The sequence below is a fragment of the Pan troglodytes genome, chromosome 14 (assembly GCF_028858775.2).
Source record: "Pan troglodytes isolate AG18354 chromosome 14, NHGRI_mPanTro3-v2.0_pri, whole genome shotgun sequence".
Lineage (NCBI taxonomy): Eukaryota > Metazoa > Chordata > Mammalia > Primates > Hominidae > Pan > Pan troglodytes.
In genome coordinates this window covers 66,181,101-66,198,711 of record NC_072412.2, presented here as the reverse complement: position 1 = coordinate 66,198,711, position 17,611 = coordinate 66,181,101, and the positions used below count along the sequence as shown (strand labels likewise).

General features: G+C 36.7%; 1 protein-coding gene and 1 pseudogene across 14 annotated transcripts in view; both read right to left on the bottom strand.

Annotated features, from left to right (window-relative positions):
- TDRD3 (tudor domain containing 3) overlaps positions 1–17,611 on the bottom strand; it is a 178,929-nt gene that overhangs the window by 38,510 nt on the left and 122,808 nt on the right. For all 14 annotated transcript variants that reach the window (XM_063792184.1, XM_063792182.1, XM_009427025.5 and 11 more), the window contains 2 exons: positions 6,146–6,996; positions 126–251 (listed from right to left, as the gene is read on the bottom strand). In XM_063792184.1, coding sequence (XP_063648254.1) covers positions 126–251; positions 6,146–6,996 — 977 coding nt within the window. The remainder of the gene's footprint in view (positions 1–125; positions 252–6,145; positions 6,997–17,611) is intronic.
- On the bottom strand, positions 5,586–5,656 carry LOC112205308 (U2 spliceosomal RNA; annotated as a pseudogene).

The window sequence follows — 17,611 nt, the reverse complement described above, 5'->3', positions numbered from 1 at the left end:
AGCCAGTTATAAGTAAATTCAAAATATTATTCCACTTGCACATTTTGTATGGCTATCTAATTCTTTAGAGCTATATATTTTCTTCAAAATAGTTTATGCCTTTGTACAGAATATGTATCACGTACCCATGCCTCTGTTTGAATGGGCTTGATATTGCTCAGTAGCACCTCTTCATAGTTTCCGTAGTCAATGAATTTAACAACTGCTGTCATACCCGAAGAATGGAGGGCTTCAACTTCTGCCCGGTAAAACTGAGGAGGCAAAAGGAGTTTTAAATATGACAATTGGTATTGTCTATAAAGGGCAATATTTGAGGGAAATGTAAATTCTTAAAGTGTTCCAATGTGTAATATTCTTTAGAAGGAAACTTACCTTTGGAACCCTTTTGACTCACATTAGTAAGACAATTCTTTTTTTTTTTTTTTTTTTTTTTTTGATACAGGGTCTTGCTCTGTCGCCCAGGCTGGAGTGCAGTAGCAAGATCTTGGCTCACTGCAACCTCCGCCTCCCCAGCCCAAGCGATCCTCCCATCTCAACCTCTTGAGAAGCTGGGACTACAGGTGTGTGCCACACCTGGCTAATTTTTTGCTATTTTTTGTAGAGCTGGGGGTTTCACCATGTCGCCCAGGCTGGTCTCAAACTCCTGAGCTCAAGTGATCTGCCTGCCTTGGCCTCCCACAGTACTGGGATAAAAGGTGTGAGCCACTGCGCCCAGCCAACAATTCTTATATACTAATCAGAATATATAACTACAGAGTAATGTATTTTAAAAACAGAAATATCTGACTAAAAAAAAAAATTGCAAAAAAGGCGGCTCAGTGCTTCAGTCATCACAAGTGGCTAGAATGAAGTAGGAATGTCAGGCAAGAAGCTAAATGCATCACTTAGATCCAGTATTTATAGGATTAAAGACATTGCAAGTCTGGAGGCTTATCAGTTTCCTTAGTGTTAGCCAGCTCTAAGAACTGATGCATATTAACAAACTCACAAGGAACTGATTTACTTAATAACTATAATTTTATCTACTTATTTATTTATATTTATTTCTAGAGACAAGTTCTCACTCTGTTGCCCAGGCTGGAATGCAGTGGTGTGATCATAGCTCACTGCAACCTCAAACTCCTGGGCTCAAGTTGTCCTCTTGCTGCAACCTCCCAAGTAGCTGGGTCTACAGGTGCATACAACCATGCCTGGCTAATTTTTAAAAATTTTTCATAGAGACAGGGTATTGCTAGGTTGCCCAAGCTGGTCTCAAACTCTTGGCCTCAAGTGATCCTCTCTACTTGGCCTCCCAAAGTGTTGGGATTACAAGCATGAGCCACTATGTCTGGCCAATAACTACAATTTTAAAATTTATCTGTTAATTAACTAGGAATAGGTCATCTGATTGCAGTAATCTTTCAGTACAGATCATCCCATCCAGGACCCAAATTGTAGGTCTGAATGTTGCTTAACTACAATGTAAAAATTTATCTGTTCAATAACTAATATATAGCTCTATTTATCTGTTAAATTAACTGGGAATAGGTCATCTGATTGGAGCAATCTTTCAGTACAGATCATCCCATTCAGGACAGAAATTGTAGGTCTGAATGTTGCTTAGTAAAGGTGAAATGGACACAAAAAACAAATTGCTCTTAATGTTTTCTTCAAGCTAGGGTATTTGAATACTCTATTAGAGTATAACACTATCTACTCTAATAGCATCTCTCTTTCTTTTGAGGCAGAGTCGTCCTCTGTCACCCAGGCTGGAGTGCAGTGCTGCAATCTCAGCTCACTGCAACCTCCGCCTCTCGGGTTCCAATGATTCTCCTGCCTCAGGCTCCCGAGTAGCTGGGATTACAGGCACGTGCTACTACACCTGGCTAATTTTTGTATTTTTAGTAAAGACAGGGTTTTACCATGTTGACCAGGCTGGTCTCAAACTCCTGACCTCAAGTGATCTGCCCGCCTCTGCCTTCCAAAGTGCTGGGATTACAGACATGAGCCACTGCGCCCAGCCAATAATAGTATCTCTTAAGAGGTTCACTAAAATTAGAAAATGCTAAAGGCAACAAAAATACATATTTTTCACATCCTTCTAAAAAATGAGTTACCCTCAGAATAGTTGGTTTTTAACTAATATATTTAATATTACAAAGGTATTAAGTGAATCCACGGTGTTTCCTTTCCAGGTCTGAATGTTAGCAAGTTTAGAGACATGATGCTGTACTTTCCCTCATCTTAGAATTCTTGTTATACCTTCCTATCTCTCCCCTCTTCCTTTATTTCTTAGCCCCACACTTTTGTGTTCTGCGAATTGTTCTGAGTTGCCAAATTATGCCAGTTCAGGTAAATTAAACAAACACTGAATCATGCTATATCTTAGCATGACTAAGATATATGTATTTTTGACTTATGATATTTTCAACTTATGATGGGTTTATTGGGATATAAACCCAATAAAAATGCTAAAATCTATATTTATTCTGTCAGTGAAGACTTTAACTAGAAGGAATGACATGGTCTGAGACCAGGATCACAGTGGTGGCAATACTGAGGACAAATTTAAAAGGAATAAAGTTTCAGGCAAGGAAACTAATATGGAGGTTGTTGTAATATTTCAGTTGACGAAAAAAAATAGCTGAACTAGTTTAGCAGTCTACAGGAAGAAGAACTTTCCAGAAATTCCCAAATTCTCCTATGGAAATGAAGTTAGAAAGAAGGCAAGATATTGTGAGGAAATTTTTTAAGCAATATGTATACTAATGTATTAATTATCTCCAAAATATCATTACAATGCAATTAAGAAGATTATGGTATCTTAATGATAGTTACACTCAATTCCTTTTCTTAAACGTCTACCCTTGTCTCTGCCTAAAAAACACTGGAAAGTTGTCCATTCTTGACAAGACATTTAGAAGCTACCTCTTCAATTTGTGGTTTCAGAAGATTAACTAATTCCATCTCTTTCACAGGGTATTCTTTACCTTTTTCCCAATGGTTAAGGGTGGTGTAATCTATTTAGAGTCCACAGTTCCTCACTACAACTGAAAGTACACATCTAATCTGAATCAAAGTAGCCATCGTAGAAGATCATTCAATTACCCTAAGAATGCTCCAATCACTCAAAACACTTTGGGTACTGTTTTGTTAGGTACTGAATTGTTAGGTACTGTTTTTTAGATGCTACATGACATTTTGAACATATTCAGCAGAGGCAATAAATTTGGTACTTTGATTTTTTTTTAATTTAATTTTTTCACCACAGCTATTACTGATGGACAGTATTAATTTTTTATACAATTACAATTAACATTAGACCTTTATTAACAATCGTAACAGGTATTTGGAGGCCTTTTAGTACAGCACAGCCATAACTATCTGATATGCCCCAATCACCTGGCACATAGCAGTAGCTACTCAGTTATGATTTGTTGAATATTAGATTAATATTTGTTAAAGAACTCTGCTCAATCTAATTATCTGTAAGGCCTATTCTTTTTTGTTTTTGATAATCATTCATAGTCATTCATTCATTCTTTGTTTTTTTTAACCATGGCTCTTAACTTTTTAAAGGATATTAGACACTGCAGATAAGTACTGGAAAGGTTGTAGAAGATGTTATTTTTTTCCCAGTAAAACAGTTACATTTTCTACTGGCAGAGAGAATATAAGCAGATATCCCTGATCCTGTAGAGAGTTGCTTTTGACTCTGTAAGGGTTGTCTGTTTTAATTTTGCAGTTACTACCCAGGGTATGATCTTTGTGGGATTTCAATGGAAAGCCTGAGTCACTTACCAAGGCTTTCAAACATTTTGAACGTGAATTCCAATCTCTTACTTCTGCTCTTGTCAAGGTCACCAGTAACCCCACATTATCCAATACAGAAAACACTTTTCCATCCTCACCTTAACCTTTCACAGAAGCATCAGATACAGTGACTATTATTTCTAGGGTAGCTACTGTTGGCTCAACAAACACTGCTTTCCAATTACTTCACTTTTTCTTGCCTCCACCATGAAGGAGAAATATCTAAATATAATGAATCTCCCACTACTCAAAACAAATAGTTTCTGAATTTTGGAAAGTAGTCTGAGTTGGAAGAATAAGAATCTGGATAGTGAAGACCACCTGCATCTGCTTTTCAAGTCTTCCTAATAGCCAGGAAGCGGCCATGTGAAATAGTTCCAAACCCACTGGTATTCCTGGGAAGGCTTTTGCTTTTCCAGAGAAAAAGAAAAGACACCCAGTGCTGTCTCTTCCCTTCTTTCCAGGCTTAAGTAAAGATGTGACAGAGATGCTGTTTCTAAATAATCATCATCCCAGTCACACAAAAATCTTAAAAGCCTATGCCATCTAGCTGTTTCACTCTGTACTCCTCCTTATTCTATCATCAGGCAACATCTAACACTCTGCTTATACCTTATTATTTAATGAACACAAGAAGGCCTGGTTCTTGACCCCAAATCCTACAGCATCCTTATTAAAGGATCCACCCAAATCCCTAGTGTGAATTTCAATTCCTTGAAATCTTCAGTTACCTTTACTTACACCATTCCCTTTAGCCACACACTCTCATAGGCACATCCTTACTGTATCAACTGCAACCTATAAAATATTTATTTTGGGCCGGGCGTGGTGGCTCACACCTGTAATCCCAGCACTTTGGGACGCCGAGGCGGGTGGATCGCCTGAGGTCAGGAGTTCGAAACCAGCCTGGCCAACATGGTGAAACCCTGTCTCTACTTAAAAAAAAAAAAAAAAAAAATACAAAAAATTAGCTGGGCATGGTAGCGCATTTCTGTAGTCCCAGCTACTCAGGAGGCTGAGGCAGGAGAATTGCTTGAACCTGGGAGGTGGAGGCTACAGTGAGCTGACATCATGCCATTGCACTCCAGCCTGGGCAACAAGAGTGAAACTCCATCTCAAAAAAAAAATTATTTAAAATATTTTTCCTCTTTTGAGTTGCTTCTCACATCCTCCCAGACCCTTCGCTCTGTAACTCCCTTACATACGTTTTTACTACCTTGCTATTGTCTCCATCCCCTCACCATCCTACTTTTCTCATATATAATGGCTCTCTCCAGAATTAACTAATTAACAGAGTTAACAAATAATTATGAAGTCCCTATACTGTGAAAGAAGCAAGACTACAGACGGAAACCAGAGAGGCACAGTCCAGCCTTCAAGGAACTTAATATCATGGTAGTGCAAAAAGATACCAATTCAAGAACCAAAACAAAAAATATTTACAAGTTGTCATAAATTTTAAAAAGTAATTAAGGCACTGATTAAGAGAATAATGTAAGTAGGAGGATGGGGCAGGTCAAAGAAGGCTTCTTCTAGGAGGTGATGTTTGAGCCAAGCCCTCAAGGATGAGAAGAGTAGCTGATAGAAGAGCATGTTGGGCAGAAGGAAAAAAATGTGCAAAGTCCCCTTCTCTCTGATGGTCCCTCTGTCCCTTTCCCTTTCTTGCTCTCACTGGGCTGGTCTTCTATCTCTTGGGTAGGCTTTTACTTGACCCACTGCACTCTTTCTTGCCCTCATCTTCTGTCTTTCCTTCCTTCTTTCCCCTACAATTTCTTTCTTTGCCTTTAGCCACCATATAATATAAAACTAAAAATTGGTTTAATAATTTTTACACTTGATCTTAGCCAAAAGGCCGAGAAGCAATGGTTTAATAATTTTTAAATTATTATAAAATAATTAACTTATATGTTAACTTTTTAAAAAAGTAAGCTGAATGTGTACTGTTTTCTTTAACTGAAAATCTGCAGAATTTTATTTTGTGCCTCTCAACTGATTTTCTTCCTTGTGAATCAGTGTAATTTTACCAGAGTGAAAAGCAAACGTATATAATTCAGTTGATGATAAGTAAAATAAAGCTCAACTTCACATACTTACTTTTACAATACTTTTCTGGCATGTAAGCTAAAACTAAACCGGACTTAACCAAATCTTACGGGACAGATTGTCCCTAGGCATCCATAAAAATATTAAATATTTTGTTTATCCTTTATATATCTATAAATCTGTTCAAAGATTTTAAACAGGTACAATAGTAGAAAAAGACTCATAGTTCCAAAGTGACAGCTTCTATAAAGTCCCACTAGAATGTTACATTTAGTAATATTAGTGTATAATATCTTTAAAGCATCCATACCTTGTTGTCTTCCCAATAAAGTGCAAAACATTCATCTCCAGGTTTCCACATTTTTGCATACTCCATAGGAATAGATGATTCTAGTATTTTTTCTGGCTTAATTGGCCCAGATCTTCGTTTGGGCCCACTATTGTAAAATATTTTATCATCACAGGGTACAGCTGTGACAGGTCCTGCTGGCTTAATAGGTCCTATTCGTCTTCCTTTCAGTGGCATTTCTACTTCTCCATTTGGAACACCAATGAAACTATTACTTCGAACTGGATTCTGATAATCAGTATTTACATTAAAATGTTTTTCAATTTTTATACCACTGAAAGCTTCATTATTTATTGTTTGTGATTTCCTGTCATAAAAATAATCAGGAATAGATGTTTGGCTTTCTCTTTTTCCACGTTTTTGATTATTATAATCTACAGATCCTTGAGGAAGTGGATTTTCTTTTGCCTCTACAAAGGAGGGACCTTTTCCTGATCTGCTTTGCATAGAGTTATCTCTTTTTTTAAAAGCACCATCACTATGCTGAGAACCTAAAGGATATGAAGTATCTTTAGTTCTGTCATATCTAGAATATGGTCTATCACATTTGATTCTGTCTTCAGCCCATACTTCAGATACTGAAGAAGTACTTGGTCTTTCAGAACCTCTATTTCTAGGTAATCCACTGCCTTCTACAACTGACTTTGAATTTTGGGAGTCTCTTTGAAAACGAGGCGGTTTTTCATTTCTTGGCTGCCTGGTATCATTTCGAGGAGGATGTCTCAGATGACTATTATCTTTTACTCCATTTTGCTCAGTATTTGATGATCTGTATTGTCCCTGATGAAGCTGCTGTGGCTGTGATTTAGGTTCTGAAAGGTAAAAGTATACCATATGCAAATTAAGATGAAGACTCTGCATTAATAATTATTTTAAAATGCTTTATTCTATTAATACAAAATTATCAAACTACTATTCTAAAATCTTCTTCCATCTTCCTACCTCATTATCTTACTCCTTCTCTGCTTCCTTGGAGTCCTGCATTTCTAATGTACAGTTTTCTTAGTCAGCAACATTAATAAAGTAAAGTAGTAAAATGGACCACAGAAAAATGATGGATAATCCAAATTCTTATAATACAGCTACCTACATATGCTATTCTGGTAAATCATTTCCTAAAACATTAATGAAATAGAACTGCAAATTGCTAACTCAGAAACTGCTATGAAACTGCACAAGTACAACCCTGATCAACTCTTTCTGAATGCCACTCTAATTTAGAAATATATAGCTATTATTATCAGTCATGTTCTAGCCTTTGCAAAAATGTTTCTTTTCAAATCTTTCTGGATCTGGAATTGCTAAGTGTTTACATTACAAACAGATATCCTACTATAAAAAAAGAGTTTATGTTACAAATAGATATCCTGCTATACAAAAGGGTTAATTTTCTTGATCTGTTAAAGGAATTAAGAGTGGGTACTACTTGGAAATACAGAAAAGTGTCAAAAGTGGAAATACCGAAAAAGTGTCAGAAACATTACTAAGCATAATACTGCCTATAATGTTCAAGAAATAACATGATAAATATAGAAAGATAATTTTTAATGGCTGTATTTCACATAGTGATTTTTATTCTGTTTCAATTTGTACCATGTCGTTTATACTTTCTTCCTCCATAATTTCACATAGCATGTCTATAACATGATTACCAAACATACTCATTGGTCTTTGGTGTATGTGTCTTATTTCTTTTGTCATACATCATAATCAACATGCAGCTGTAATTATTCTTATATTTCCCCAAGGTTACAACACTTCCAAAGAGGGCCTCCACTGACATCTTGGGTGAGACTGTTCCCTCTGTTGCAAGGAAATTAACTGCAAGAAAATTAACTTCATTGGCCTACAGATACGAAATGCCAAAAGGACCCTCCCCCGGCATCCCCAGGGATGTTGACTATCAAAACTTTCTCCAAACATTTCCAAACAGCCACTGGAAGCCAAAAGGTATCTGGTAAATTGTTTAAAACAACAGGAATAAAGGTTTAAAGGTTACTGAGTGACAAAACAGGTCACTGATTAAAGATCAAGACTCAAAGTGGTCAGGCCAGGCATGGTGGCTCACACCTGTAATCCAAGCACTTTGGAAGGCTGAAGCAGGTGTATCGCTTGAGGCCAGGAGTTCGAGACCACCCTGGGCAACATGGTGAACCCTTGTCTCTACTAAAAATACAAAAATTAGCTGGGTGTGGTGGTGCACACCTGTAATCTCAGCTACCTGGGAAGCTGAGGCAAGAGAATCGCTTGAACCTGGGAGATGGAGGTTGCAGTGAGACGAGATTGTGCCACTGCTCTCCAGCCTGGGTGACAGAGCAAGACTCCATCTTGAAGAAAAAAAAAGACTCAAAGTGGTCCAAAAAAATCCATTCTCAACCGAACCAATGGAAGCTAGAAGCCAAAGGGCTTTAAATACTTTTAAAATTACGGAAAATTTTCTAAGGAAAAAATTAATCCAGTCAAACCACCCCTTAACTGTGACAAAGAATGAAGATTTTTCTAAGATATAAGATTTCAAATATTAGCCAAGGCCATAAGAGAGATCTTTAAAAAAAAAAAAAAAACTTTCCCCCAAGAATATCTGCCTAATAAACATAACACAATGTCTTATTTTAACAAATGCAGTCAATATTAAATTTTTCTTTAGAGAGAAGAAAAATGGTCACTTTTAGTTTCTGCTGGCATTGTTTACTGCCCAGGAGTAAAGATTTTGGGAAGAATAGCAGTGACCATAATCAGGACACAAATGAGCACTTTCAGAAGGCATATATTGGCTTTTGTTCCAGACATTTTTATAAAAGCAGCATTTGCCTCCTGTTGATTATCTGCTATGTATTAGATAGCCCACACTAGCACTTTATATACATTATCAGTAGTCTCCAAGATAGTTTTATGATACAGGTGTTATGAGGCTTAACAGAGAGAGGTAAACTAAGGTCCCTTGTATAGTACATTGAATAAATAAGTATTTGGGGAGTAAGCTTTTCAGATCTGCTGTTTAGAGAAGAATTTTTCTTAAATTATTCCAGTGAGGGCCCCTAATATTTATGATAATCAGGAGGAAGAGAAAAAATTAAGTCATCACGAGAGTAACTACGTATCCTGGACTACAGATAAAGGATGAATAACGATGCATACAGAATGAAAGTTCAGCCAGGCTTGGCAGATGTGGCAGAATTTGATTTCAATTCTTCTAAAAGGAAAATACAAAAAATTTCCTAATCTACAATTGAGAATTAAGGGGTACTATGGGTCTATGGAACTATACTGGAGAACTATATTAATAGGAAAATATAAAACCTTTTCACTTTGTTCCAGATCCAATCTACTTAAAGAATTTCTGATTTTTTATTATTGTTTTCACTAACAATTAACACTTTCATTTATGTACTCAAGCACTCTCATGCACCAGCCTTCTTACATCAAAAGTACTATCTTAGAAAAGAGAATGACAAATTCCTGAACAGCTTATTTAACAAATAAACAAACTTAGGAAATTGCTGATAGTAAAGAGGAAAAGTCATTACACTTAGTACTTAAAATATTATTTTCAGTTACTGAATTGATGATGATGTACATTAGACTACAGAATAAAACAAGTAATTTTGTTAATAATGAACATACTTCATATCCATTACTATGCTGAGATAATATAGTGAGAGTAAAATTTATAAAGAAAACTATTTTTTAAAAATAAGAATTCCTGGCCAGGTGCGGTGGTTCACCCCTGTAATCCCAGCACTTTGGGAGGCCAAAGCAGGTGGATCACCTGAGGTCAGGAGTTCGAGACCAGCCTGGCCAACATGGTGAAACCCTGTCTCTACTAAAAATGCAAAAATTAGCCAGGCTTGGTGGCGTGGCCCTATAATCCCAGCTACTCGGGAGGGTGAAGTGGGAGAATTGCTTGAACCCGGGAGGTGGAAGATGCAGTGAGCCAAGATTGTGCCACTGAACTCCAGCATGGGCGACAGACAGAGATCTCGTCTCAAAAAAAAAAAAAAAAAAAAAAAAAAGAATTCCCTTAATATAGTAAAATAAACTCACAGAGGTAGAAAGTGAAAATTGTGGGTTTTTTTTTTTTTTTGAGAGAAAATTTTGCTCTGTTGCCCAAGCTGGAGTACAGTGGCGTGATCTTGGCTCACTGCAACCTCCACCTCCCGGGTTCAAGTGATTCTCCTGCCTCAGCCTCCAGAGTACCTGGAATTACAGGCGCCTGCCACCACGTCTGGCTAATTTTTGTATTTTTAGTAGAGACGGGGTTGGCCAGACTGGTCTCAAACTCCTGACCTCATGATCTACCCGCCTAGGCCTCCCGAAGTGCTGGGATTACAGGTGTGAGCCACTGCACCTGGCCGAAAATTGTGTTTTTTAAAGAAGTTAGTTTTCATATATATCCATTTCATTCAAAATGAAATAATACCTAAGAAGTCATTCTTGGATTTCCAATCATTCTTGGATTCATCATCCAATCATTCTTGGATTTCCTTAAGCCCAATACCTTTTATCTTAGGTTAGTTAAATCATAAAGTCACATATAAAGTAAGTATTTTGAAACTGAGCTCATCTATTAAACACATAACAAATATACTCAATTATTAAATTGTGGGAGAGGCAATCTTTCTTTTCTCTTTTATTATTATTATTTTTTTTTTGAGATGGAGCCTCACTCTGTGGCCCAGGCTGGAGTACAGTGGTGCAGTCTCGGCTCAGTGCAACCTCCACCTCCCGGGTTCAAGTGATTATCCTGCCTCAGCCTCCCAAGTAGCTGGAATTACAGGTGCAGACCACCACGCCCCACTAATTTTTGTATTTTTAGTAGAGACGGGGTTTCACCATATTGGCCAGGCTGGTCTCAAACTCCTGACCTCAAGTGATCCACCCGCCCTCGGTCTCCCTAAGTGCTGGGATTACCATGAGCCCCGTGCTCAGCCAGAAAAGCAATTTTAAATAAACTAAGAAATATATCCCAAATCAACTGAAAAGGCAGCTCCTTGGTTCCCCAGTCAGATTCTAAGTTCTCACCCCCCCTTTTTGAGAAGGCATCATGATTCTAAACTACATTAGATACCAATGGACAGCACAGGTCAGGTCTGCCATCACTCTAATAAATATACTAAGATATTTTTCTGTACAGCCAGCAGAGTACAATGCATCACATTTTTTTAAATCACCCCAAAGGAAAAGGTGGAAAAAAAAAAGCACAAGTAGAAATGGGTAACATTTAATATTAAATAGCAGAAAAAAGAAAAGGTTAGCAAAAAGTGATAGAAAAATGTACTACAGAACCAGTGCTATGGCTCATGCCTGTAATCCCAGCACTTTGGGATGCCAAGGCGGGTGGATCACTTGAGGTCAGGAGTTCAAAACTAGCCTGGCCAACGGGGTGAAACCCCATCTCTACTAAAAATACAAAAATAAGCTGGGCGTGGTGGCATGCACCTGTAGTCCCAGCTATTCAGGAGGCTGAGGCAGGCGAATTGCTTGAACCTGGGAGGTGGAGGCTGCAGTGAGGGAAGATGGCACCTCTGCATTCTAGCCTGGGTGACAGAGCAAGACTCTGTCTCAAAAAAAAAAAAAAAAAGAAAAATGTATTGCAAAATAGACAAAACTGTGAAAACATGTAAAAGATCTAAAAGACCAAGGTGGGGAAAGCCCATATGAGAAAACTAATCAAAGAATGCTATATGAGTTTAGTATGATTTGAGAGAAAACATTCCTATTATTACAAGATTTTAATTTTCAAAATGTATGTTTGTGAGATAATTGACTACAATGTTTTACATCACCATGATTTGAAATGCAAGAATAATTAAGAATAAACTTATTAATTGTCACAAATCATTTAAATCTGTACATAAGGATGTACTAAATTAATCAGGCATCTTAAAATATTAATACTTTTTTGCAGAATATTCTCCAGTAGCAGTTGTACCTGCATTTTGTAGTAGCAAATCAGGTAGAATTTGTTTCCCAAGACCAATCCTCATTTTATTCTGATACACCTACCTGAAGAAATGCCTTAATATTTATTAATATCCTAATATATGCCTGACTCTATGTTAAGGGTCTTTTGCCTACATAATTTCATGTAATCCTCACAACCATTCTAAAAGAGCAGTATTATCATCTTTATTTTGCAAGTGAAGAAACAAAATAATGTGCCTCAACTAAAGGCTGGTGCTAGAAAATGCTGAAGCCAGAATTAAACTGAAATCTAACTGAAGCTAAAACCCATGATTTTTCCATTATGCCAAGCTGCCCACCCAGAGGAAAAAAAACAGAATGTAACCAACAACACGTTACCTTCAATTTTATCACCTGTATCTGTTCATTTCTGGTGAGATGTAGAAATCACAAAGGCTCTTTCACAATCCCTGATGGGGCTGAAAAATACATTTGGACGCTAGGACTGCCAGAATCCTGACCTAAAATTAATAATCTCTTTCTATTAATGCAGAAAAACCTAAACTTCTATTGAAAATTGGATTGCTATTTAGAGCTCACAAACTGGCACTTAGAAATAGCAAAAGAAAGACTACATAGCTTTTTATCATGGGGTACCACTTACTAGTTCTGTAACCTTAGGCAAAATATTTAACTTTTCTGAGCCTCATCTTTAAGATGGGGGTAATAATAGAGCATACCTCGGAGGATTAACATATGTAAAGTACTTAGGACAGTATCTGGCTTTAATAAGCACCCAATAAATGTTAGCTGTCATTATTAGCATTAAAATTAAGCAAATAAACTTAATTGATGACACATCAGGAAAGACAAAAAATCAGAAAATAAGGTGCTTCCCTATTTATACATTCCCACTACCACCAACTCCCATTTTTAGTTCGGATCTTTATCTTGCTTTAGTTTTCTTGTTTACTTGTTTTTATTTGATTCTTAATGAAAACAGGCCAGGAAGAATGCTTTAATAAAAACTTCTTTATTCTCATATTATAAAAGTCATATTACAGAGAAAATTTAGATACATCAGAAAATCAAAATCATACTCTAATACTGTTTTTCACTTAATATAGTATATCTATAAACGTTCTCCATATAAAAATATTCTCTACATCCTTTAATTTTTTTCTATATTAAAAATGCTAAGAAATATTTAAAAAGTAAAAAAATTACTCTTGATCCTATCATTAGAAAAATGTATAGAAGAAAGTTTCACCTTCTGCTTATCAAATCCCACTTCCAGATATAGTAATTATTCAGTTTTGGAGGTTACTCTTTTTTATATAATTCATACACTTTCTTTTTTTTTTTTGAAACGGAGTTTCACTCTTGTTGCCCAGGCTGGAGTGCAATGGTGCGATCTCGGCTCACCGCAACCTCCACCTCCCGGGTTCAAGAGATTCTCCTGCCTCAGCCTCCTGAGTGGCTGGGATTACAGGCATGTGCTGCCATGCCCGGCCAATTTTTTGTATTTTTAGTAGAGACGGGGTTTCTCCATGTTGGTCAGGCTGGTCTCGAACTCCTGACCTCAGGTGATCTGCCCACCTCAGCCTCCCAAAGTGCTGGGATTACAGGCGTGAGCCACCGCACCCGGCCCATACACTTTCATTTTTAACAAAAAGTAGACTCATGCTACATCTCGTGGGCTGCAATTCAGTTTTAAAATGAACAGTATCTCATGGGCATCTTTCCAGTTTAGTGACTATAGGTATCTCATTCATTTCTGTATTACATTTTTTTTTTTTAAGAAAAAGCTGCTTTAAATATTTTTACATAGTTACTACGTTGAGAGTAGGGTCTGAGTCTTGCTCAGCATTGTTTTCTCCAGTGCTTAGCTACGACAGAATCAGGCAAATAGGTGGCACTCAGTAAATATTTGCTGAAAGAAAGAATTACTGAAAATACTGGGAATGAAACAAGCCTCCAAGTTCAAAATTGCTATCTGTTTAACACCATTACCTGGGCTTAGCTAAGGGTGCAAGATTGAAATAGAAAATATACTCCTTTACTTTTCCTTCTTTAGGAGAAGTTTGCAGCAAAGCACATTAGGGTAGATTTAGATTGAGTTCAAATGATCACAGAAAAAGATTGCACAACACACAAAAAGTAAGCTTATAAAAGCCATCTCTGATTTGCACTAGAGAATACTGAGCTTGAGACCAAATAAACTGCTTTTCTAGTTTTGCAGTAATGCACCTTTGACAAAGTCACAAAGAACCCCAGTTTCCTCATTTGTAAAATATCAGTAATGATTCTTTTCACAGGATTATGGTAACGATTCAATTTGAAAATATATATAAAACTGCTTTCTCCTGGGCCCAAACAAAGTGTTTGGAATTAGAATGACTACTGGAATTAAATTCCAGTCCTACCACTGAGCAGCTGTGTGACCTTGTAAAATTGGGATGATGCTACTTACCTCTTTCCTTCACTGTTACTCATCATAGTTACTGAGCATCGACTGCTGGTGGTGTCGTCAACGCTCTCCTAGTCACTCTATATGAAAGCAGTAGGTAAGACCCATTGCCCTCTATCCTGTGGAGCTTAGTTATAATGGGCAGAGGCAGACAACAAATACGTAAAAAGAACAAATAATGTAGCTTAAAGCTGTAATAAAATCTATGAAAGAAATCGACATATGAAAAAACTAGGAGGAGTGGGGAGTACAGCAATGTAGAGGGAAAACGTCTGTGGAGAAATGGGGTTTAGGTGAGCCCTAATGAGAAGAAATGTGATGAAAGTAGGGAAGAGTCGTCCAAGAGGAGAGAACAACACATACAAAGATCTTGGGCTAGAAACCTGCTTAACTTCTAAGTAAAGCCATAATCAACATTAACTATTAATTTCAAAGGAAAAATTATTGTATATTCCAATATCATAAAGTTGATGTCCATTATGCTAAATAAAAACACCAGATCCCAGAAAAAATGATTACAAGAATTAACATTAGTTTTAATCTGGCATGGTATTTTTCTTTCAATTATAATTTGTATAATTATTCAAATATATACAATTGTTTTCCTGTTCTCATTAAAATCTTTATAGATACAACACATGTTAAACTGAAGACTAAGCTCAAAATAAACATATTTATGATGCCCAATGTTCAAAGAACTAATTTTTTGGTGTTTCAAAGCCCCTTTTAAAAGAAAACTGAGAAAAGCCAATTTTTAAAAAGTTAGCATAAAGCATAAGACTAGTGCTGTTATAAATGAACAAATCATGAGAATTCTAAGAAAAAGTGCCACACACACCAACAATACAACTGCAAAGATTGCCCTGTTTAGTCCCATGTAAAATGCATGCAAAGCCCAAACTAGTCCTTACAAATACAAAAAAGAAAAAAATTTCTAGTTTAGTAAAATTTCTCACATAATTAAAAAACCAAATTAGCTTACCTCAGAGTACAGTTATAACATCCCTATTTCACAGATAAGGAAGCTAAAGAGGCTTGACAAGGTCACACAACTAGCACAGGGTAGAGCTGGGGGATTAACTGAGTAGATTCCAGACCCCAGTATTAACCTCCCTCTTAAACCTCAACAAAGCTACCATTATACTACTGGCATTAAATCATTAATAACCATGAGTTATTTTCAGTATTTCATCGTGAAACTCAGGTTAGGATTACTATAAAAATATTTTTCTGCCAGGGTTAAAAAAAGTACCAATGGACAAATTGATCCATTAAATGAAAATACATGTATCTGAGTAATTTAGCTACTTAGGTAAAGTCAGATATGGCTCTCTTGTTGATAAACAGGTATTTATATACGAGGCACTAGACTTGTGGGTCAAAAACCATTTAGAAATAACAACCTTATGTTATTTTTGCTTTAATTCAAATATTAACATACAAACCTATTTCCTTATCTGTCAAATGGAAATAATATATATTTTGCATTTACAGATGATAAAATGAATTAATAGTATGCAAAGCACCTAGCATAGTCCCTGGCACATAGCAGATGCTCAATAAATGACACTTATTATTGTTTCTTATGGTTAATAAATGTATAAGCAAACGGACAATTAATTGAGGAGGAAGAAAATAATGGCAAAAATGAAAAAGAGGCTCATGTGTTCTAGTATTCTAAGAAAAGCTATATCCATCTTCTACAGATCCAAGTACCAAAAAAAGTAATAATATCATATGCAAAGAAATTAAGTTAATTTAAAACAATGTAGATTTAATATGCAAACCGTACAACAGAGGAAACTTCTTCAGTTTACTAATGCTCAATTATATTAGATATAACATCTAATATTTCAAAAATTCACAGCAAAGTATATTAGGATCATCTGAATTTAGAAACGCCCCTAATAATATTCTAATAAAACTGTGGGCTAAAAGGAACCTACACAGCCTCTTCTCATGGTATTTTACAGAGACTAGTTCTGAAAAATCAGGTCCTTTGGGTTTGGCTCCTAGTAAAGTCTGCAGATGTTTGTAGCTTAGTGCTGGATACATTATTAGTCTAAGAAAGCATCCATGTATATAATGCATTAAGCATAATTTAAGGTTCATAAAAGATGAAGCCTAGAACTCGCACATACCTAGGCAATTAAGTATGACACTGAAATTATTAACTACCTTTTTACATGTATTTACAAAGTCAAAATACTATAATGACTTAAAAAGCAACACATCAATGGCAGGACAAGGTGTTTTTCACTCACCAGTTTTTTTTTAAAATCACAATTCTAGGTGAGGCCAATTTTTAGGGATTTTTCCCCAATCCTACAGTTACGTAACAAACCATTACTCAAACTTAGTGGCATAAAAGAACATTCGCTTTATTATGCTCACAGATCCTGTGGGCCAGGAATTCAGAAAAGGCACAGTGGGGACAGTGTGTCCCTCTCAGATGTGGAGCCTCCAGTGTTAAGATGCACAGCTTGAGAGGTGCTCAACAGCCAGCACCAGAATCACCTAAAGATTCACATACCACACAGGTCCAGGGCCAGGGCTGGGCGCATTTACAGACTAGGACTGAGGACTGGAGGCAGCCTCTCCATGAAGCTTGGGTGCCTCACTGCATCACTGTCTCAGAGGAGGCAGCAGTGTAGTATATTTTCACTTCCCACCTGGTACTGTGCCTGCCATCTTAAACTACCTGCCTGGCCTTGTTACTCTGACAAAAGGTATCATGCTGTCAGAATGCAGGTAAATCCAGAGACTGCAATGTCCTAACAACATAAACCAGAACATTTCAAACTTACTGTAGTGAAAGACCAGGGTTTTTGTTTTAGCTGCAGGTTCTGGTTTTAATTTCCAATCTGCTGCTGACTGTTACTTTTGTAAAATGCAGTAACAAATGTTTAGGTACTGTCAAATTGCTAAAGTGGTTTCTAAACACTCTCAATTTCAGCACTGAATCTGTACTTTTTTGTTGACTAGATACTAAGTGGCTCTGGCACAGACTATTAACTATTAAAGGTAACAAGTTGTCCACAAATAGAATTGGA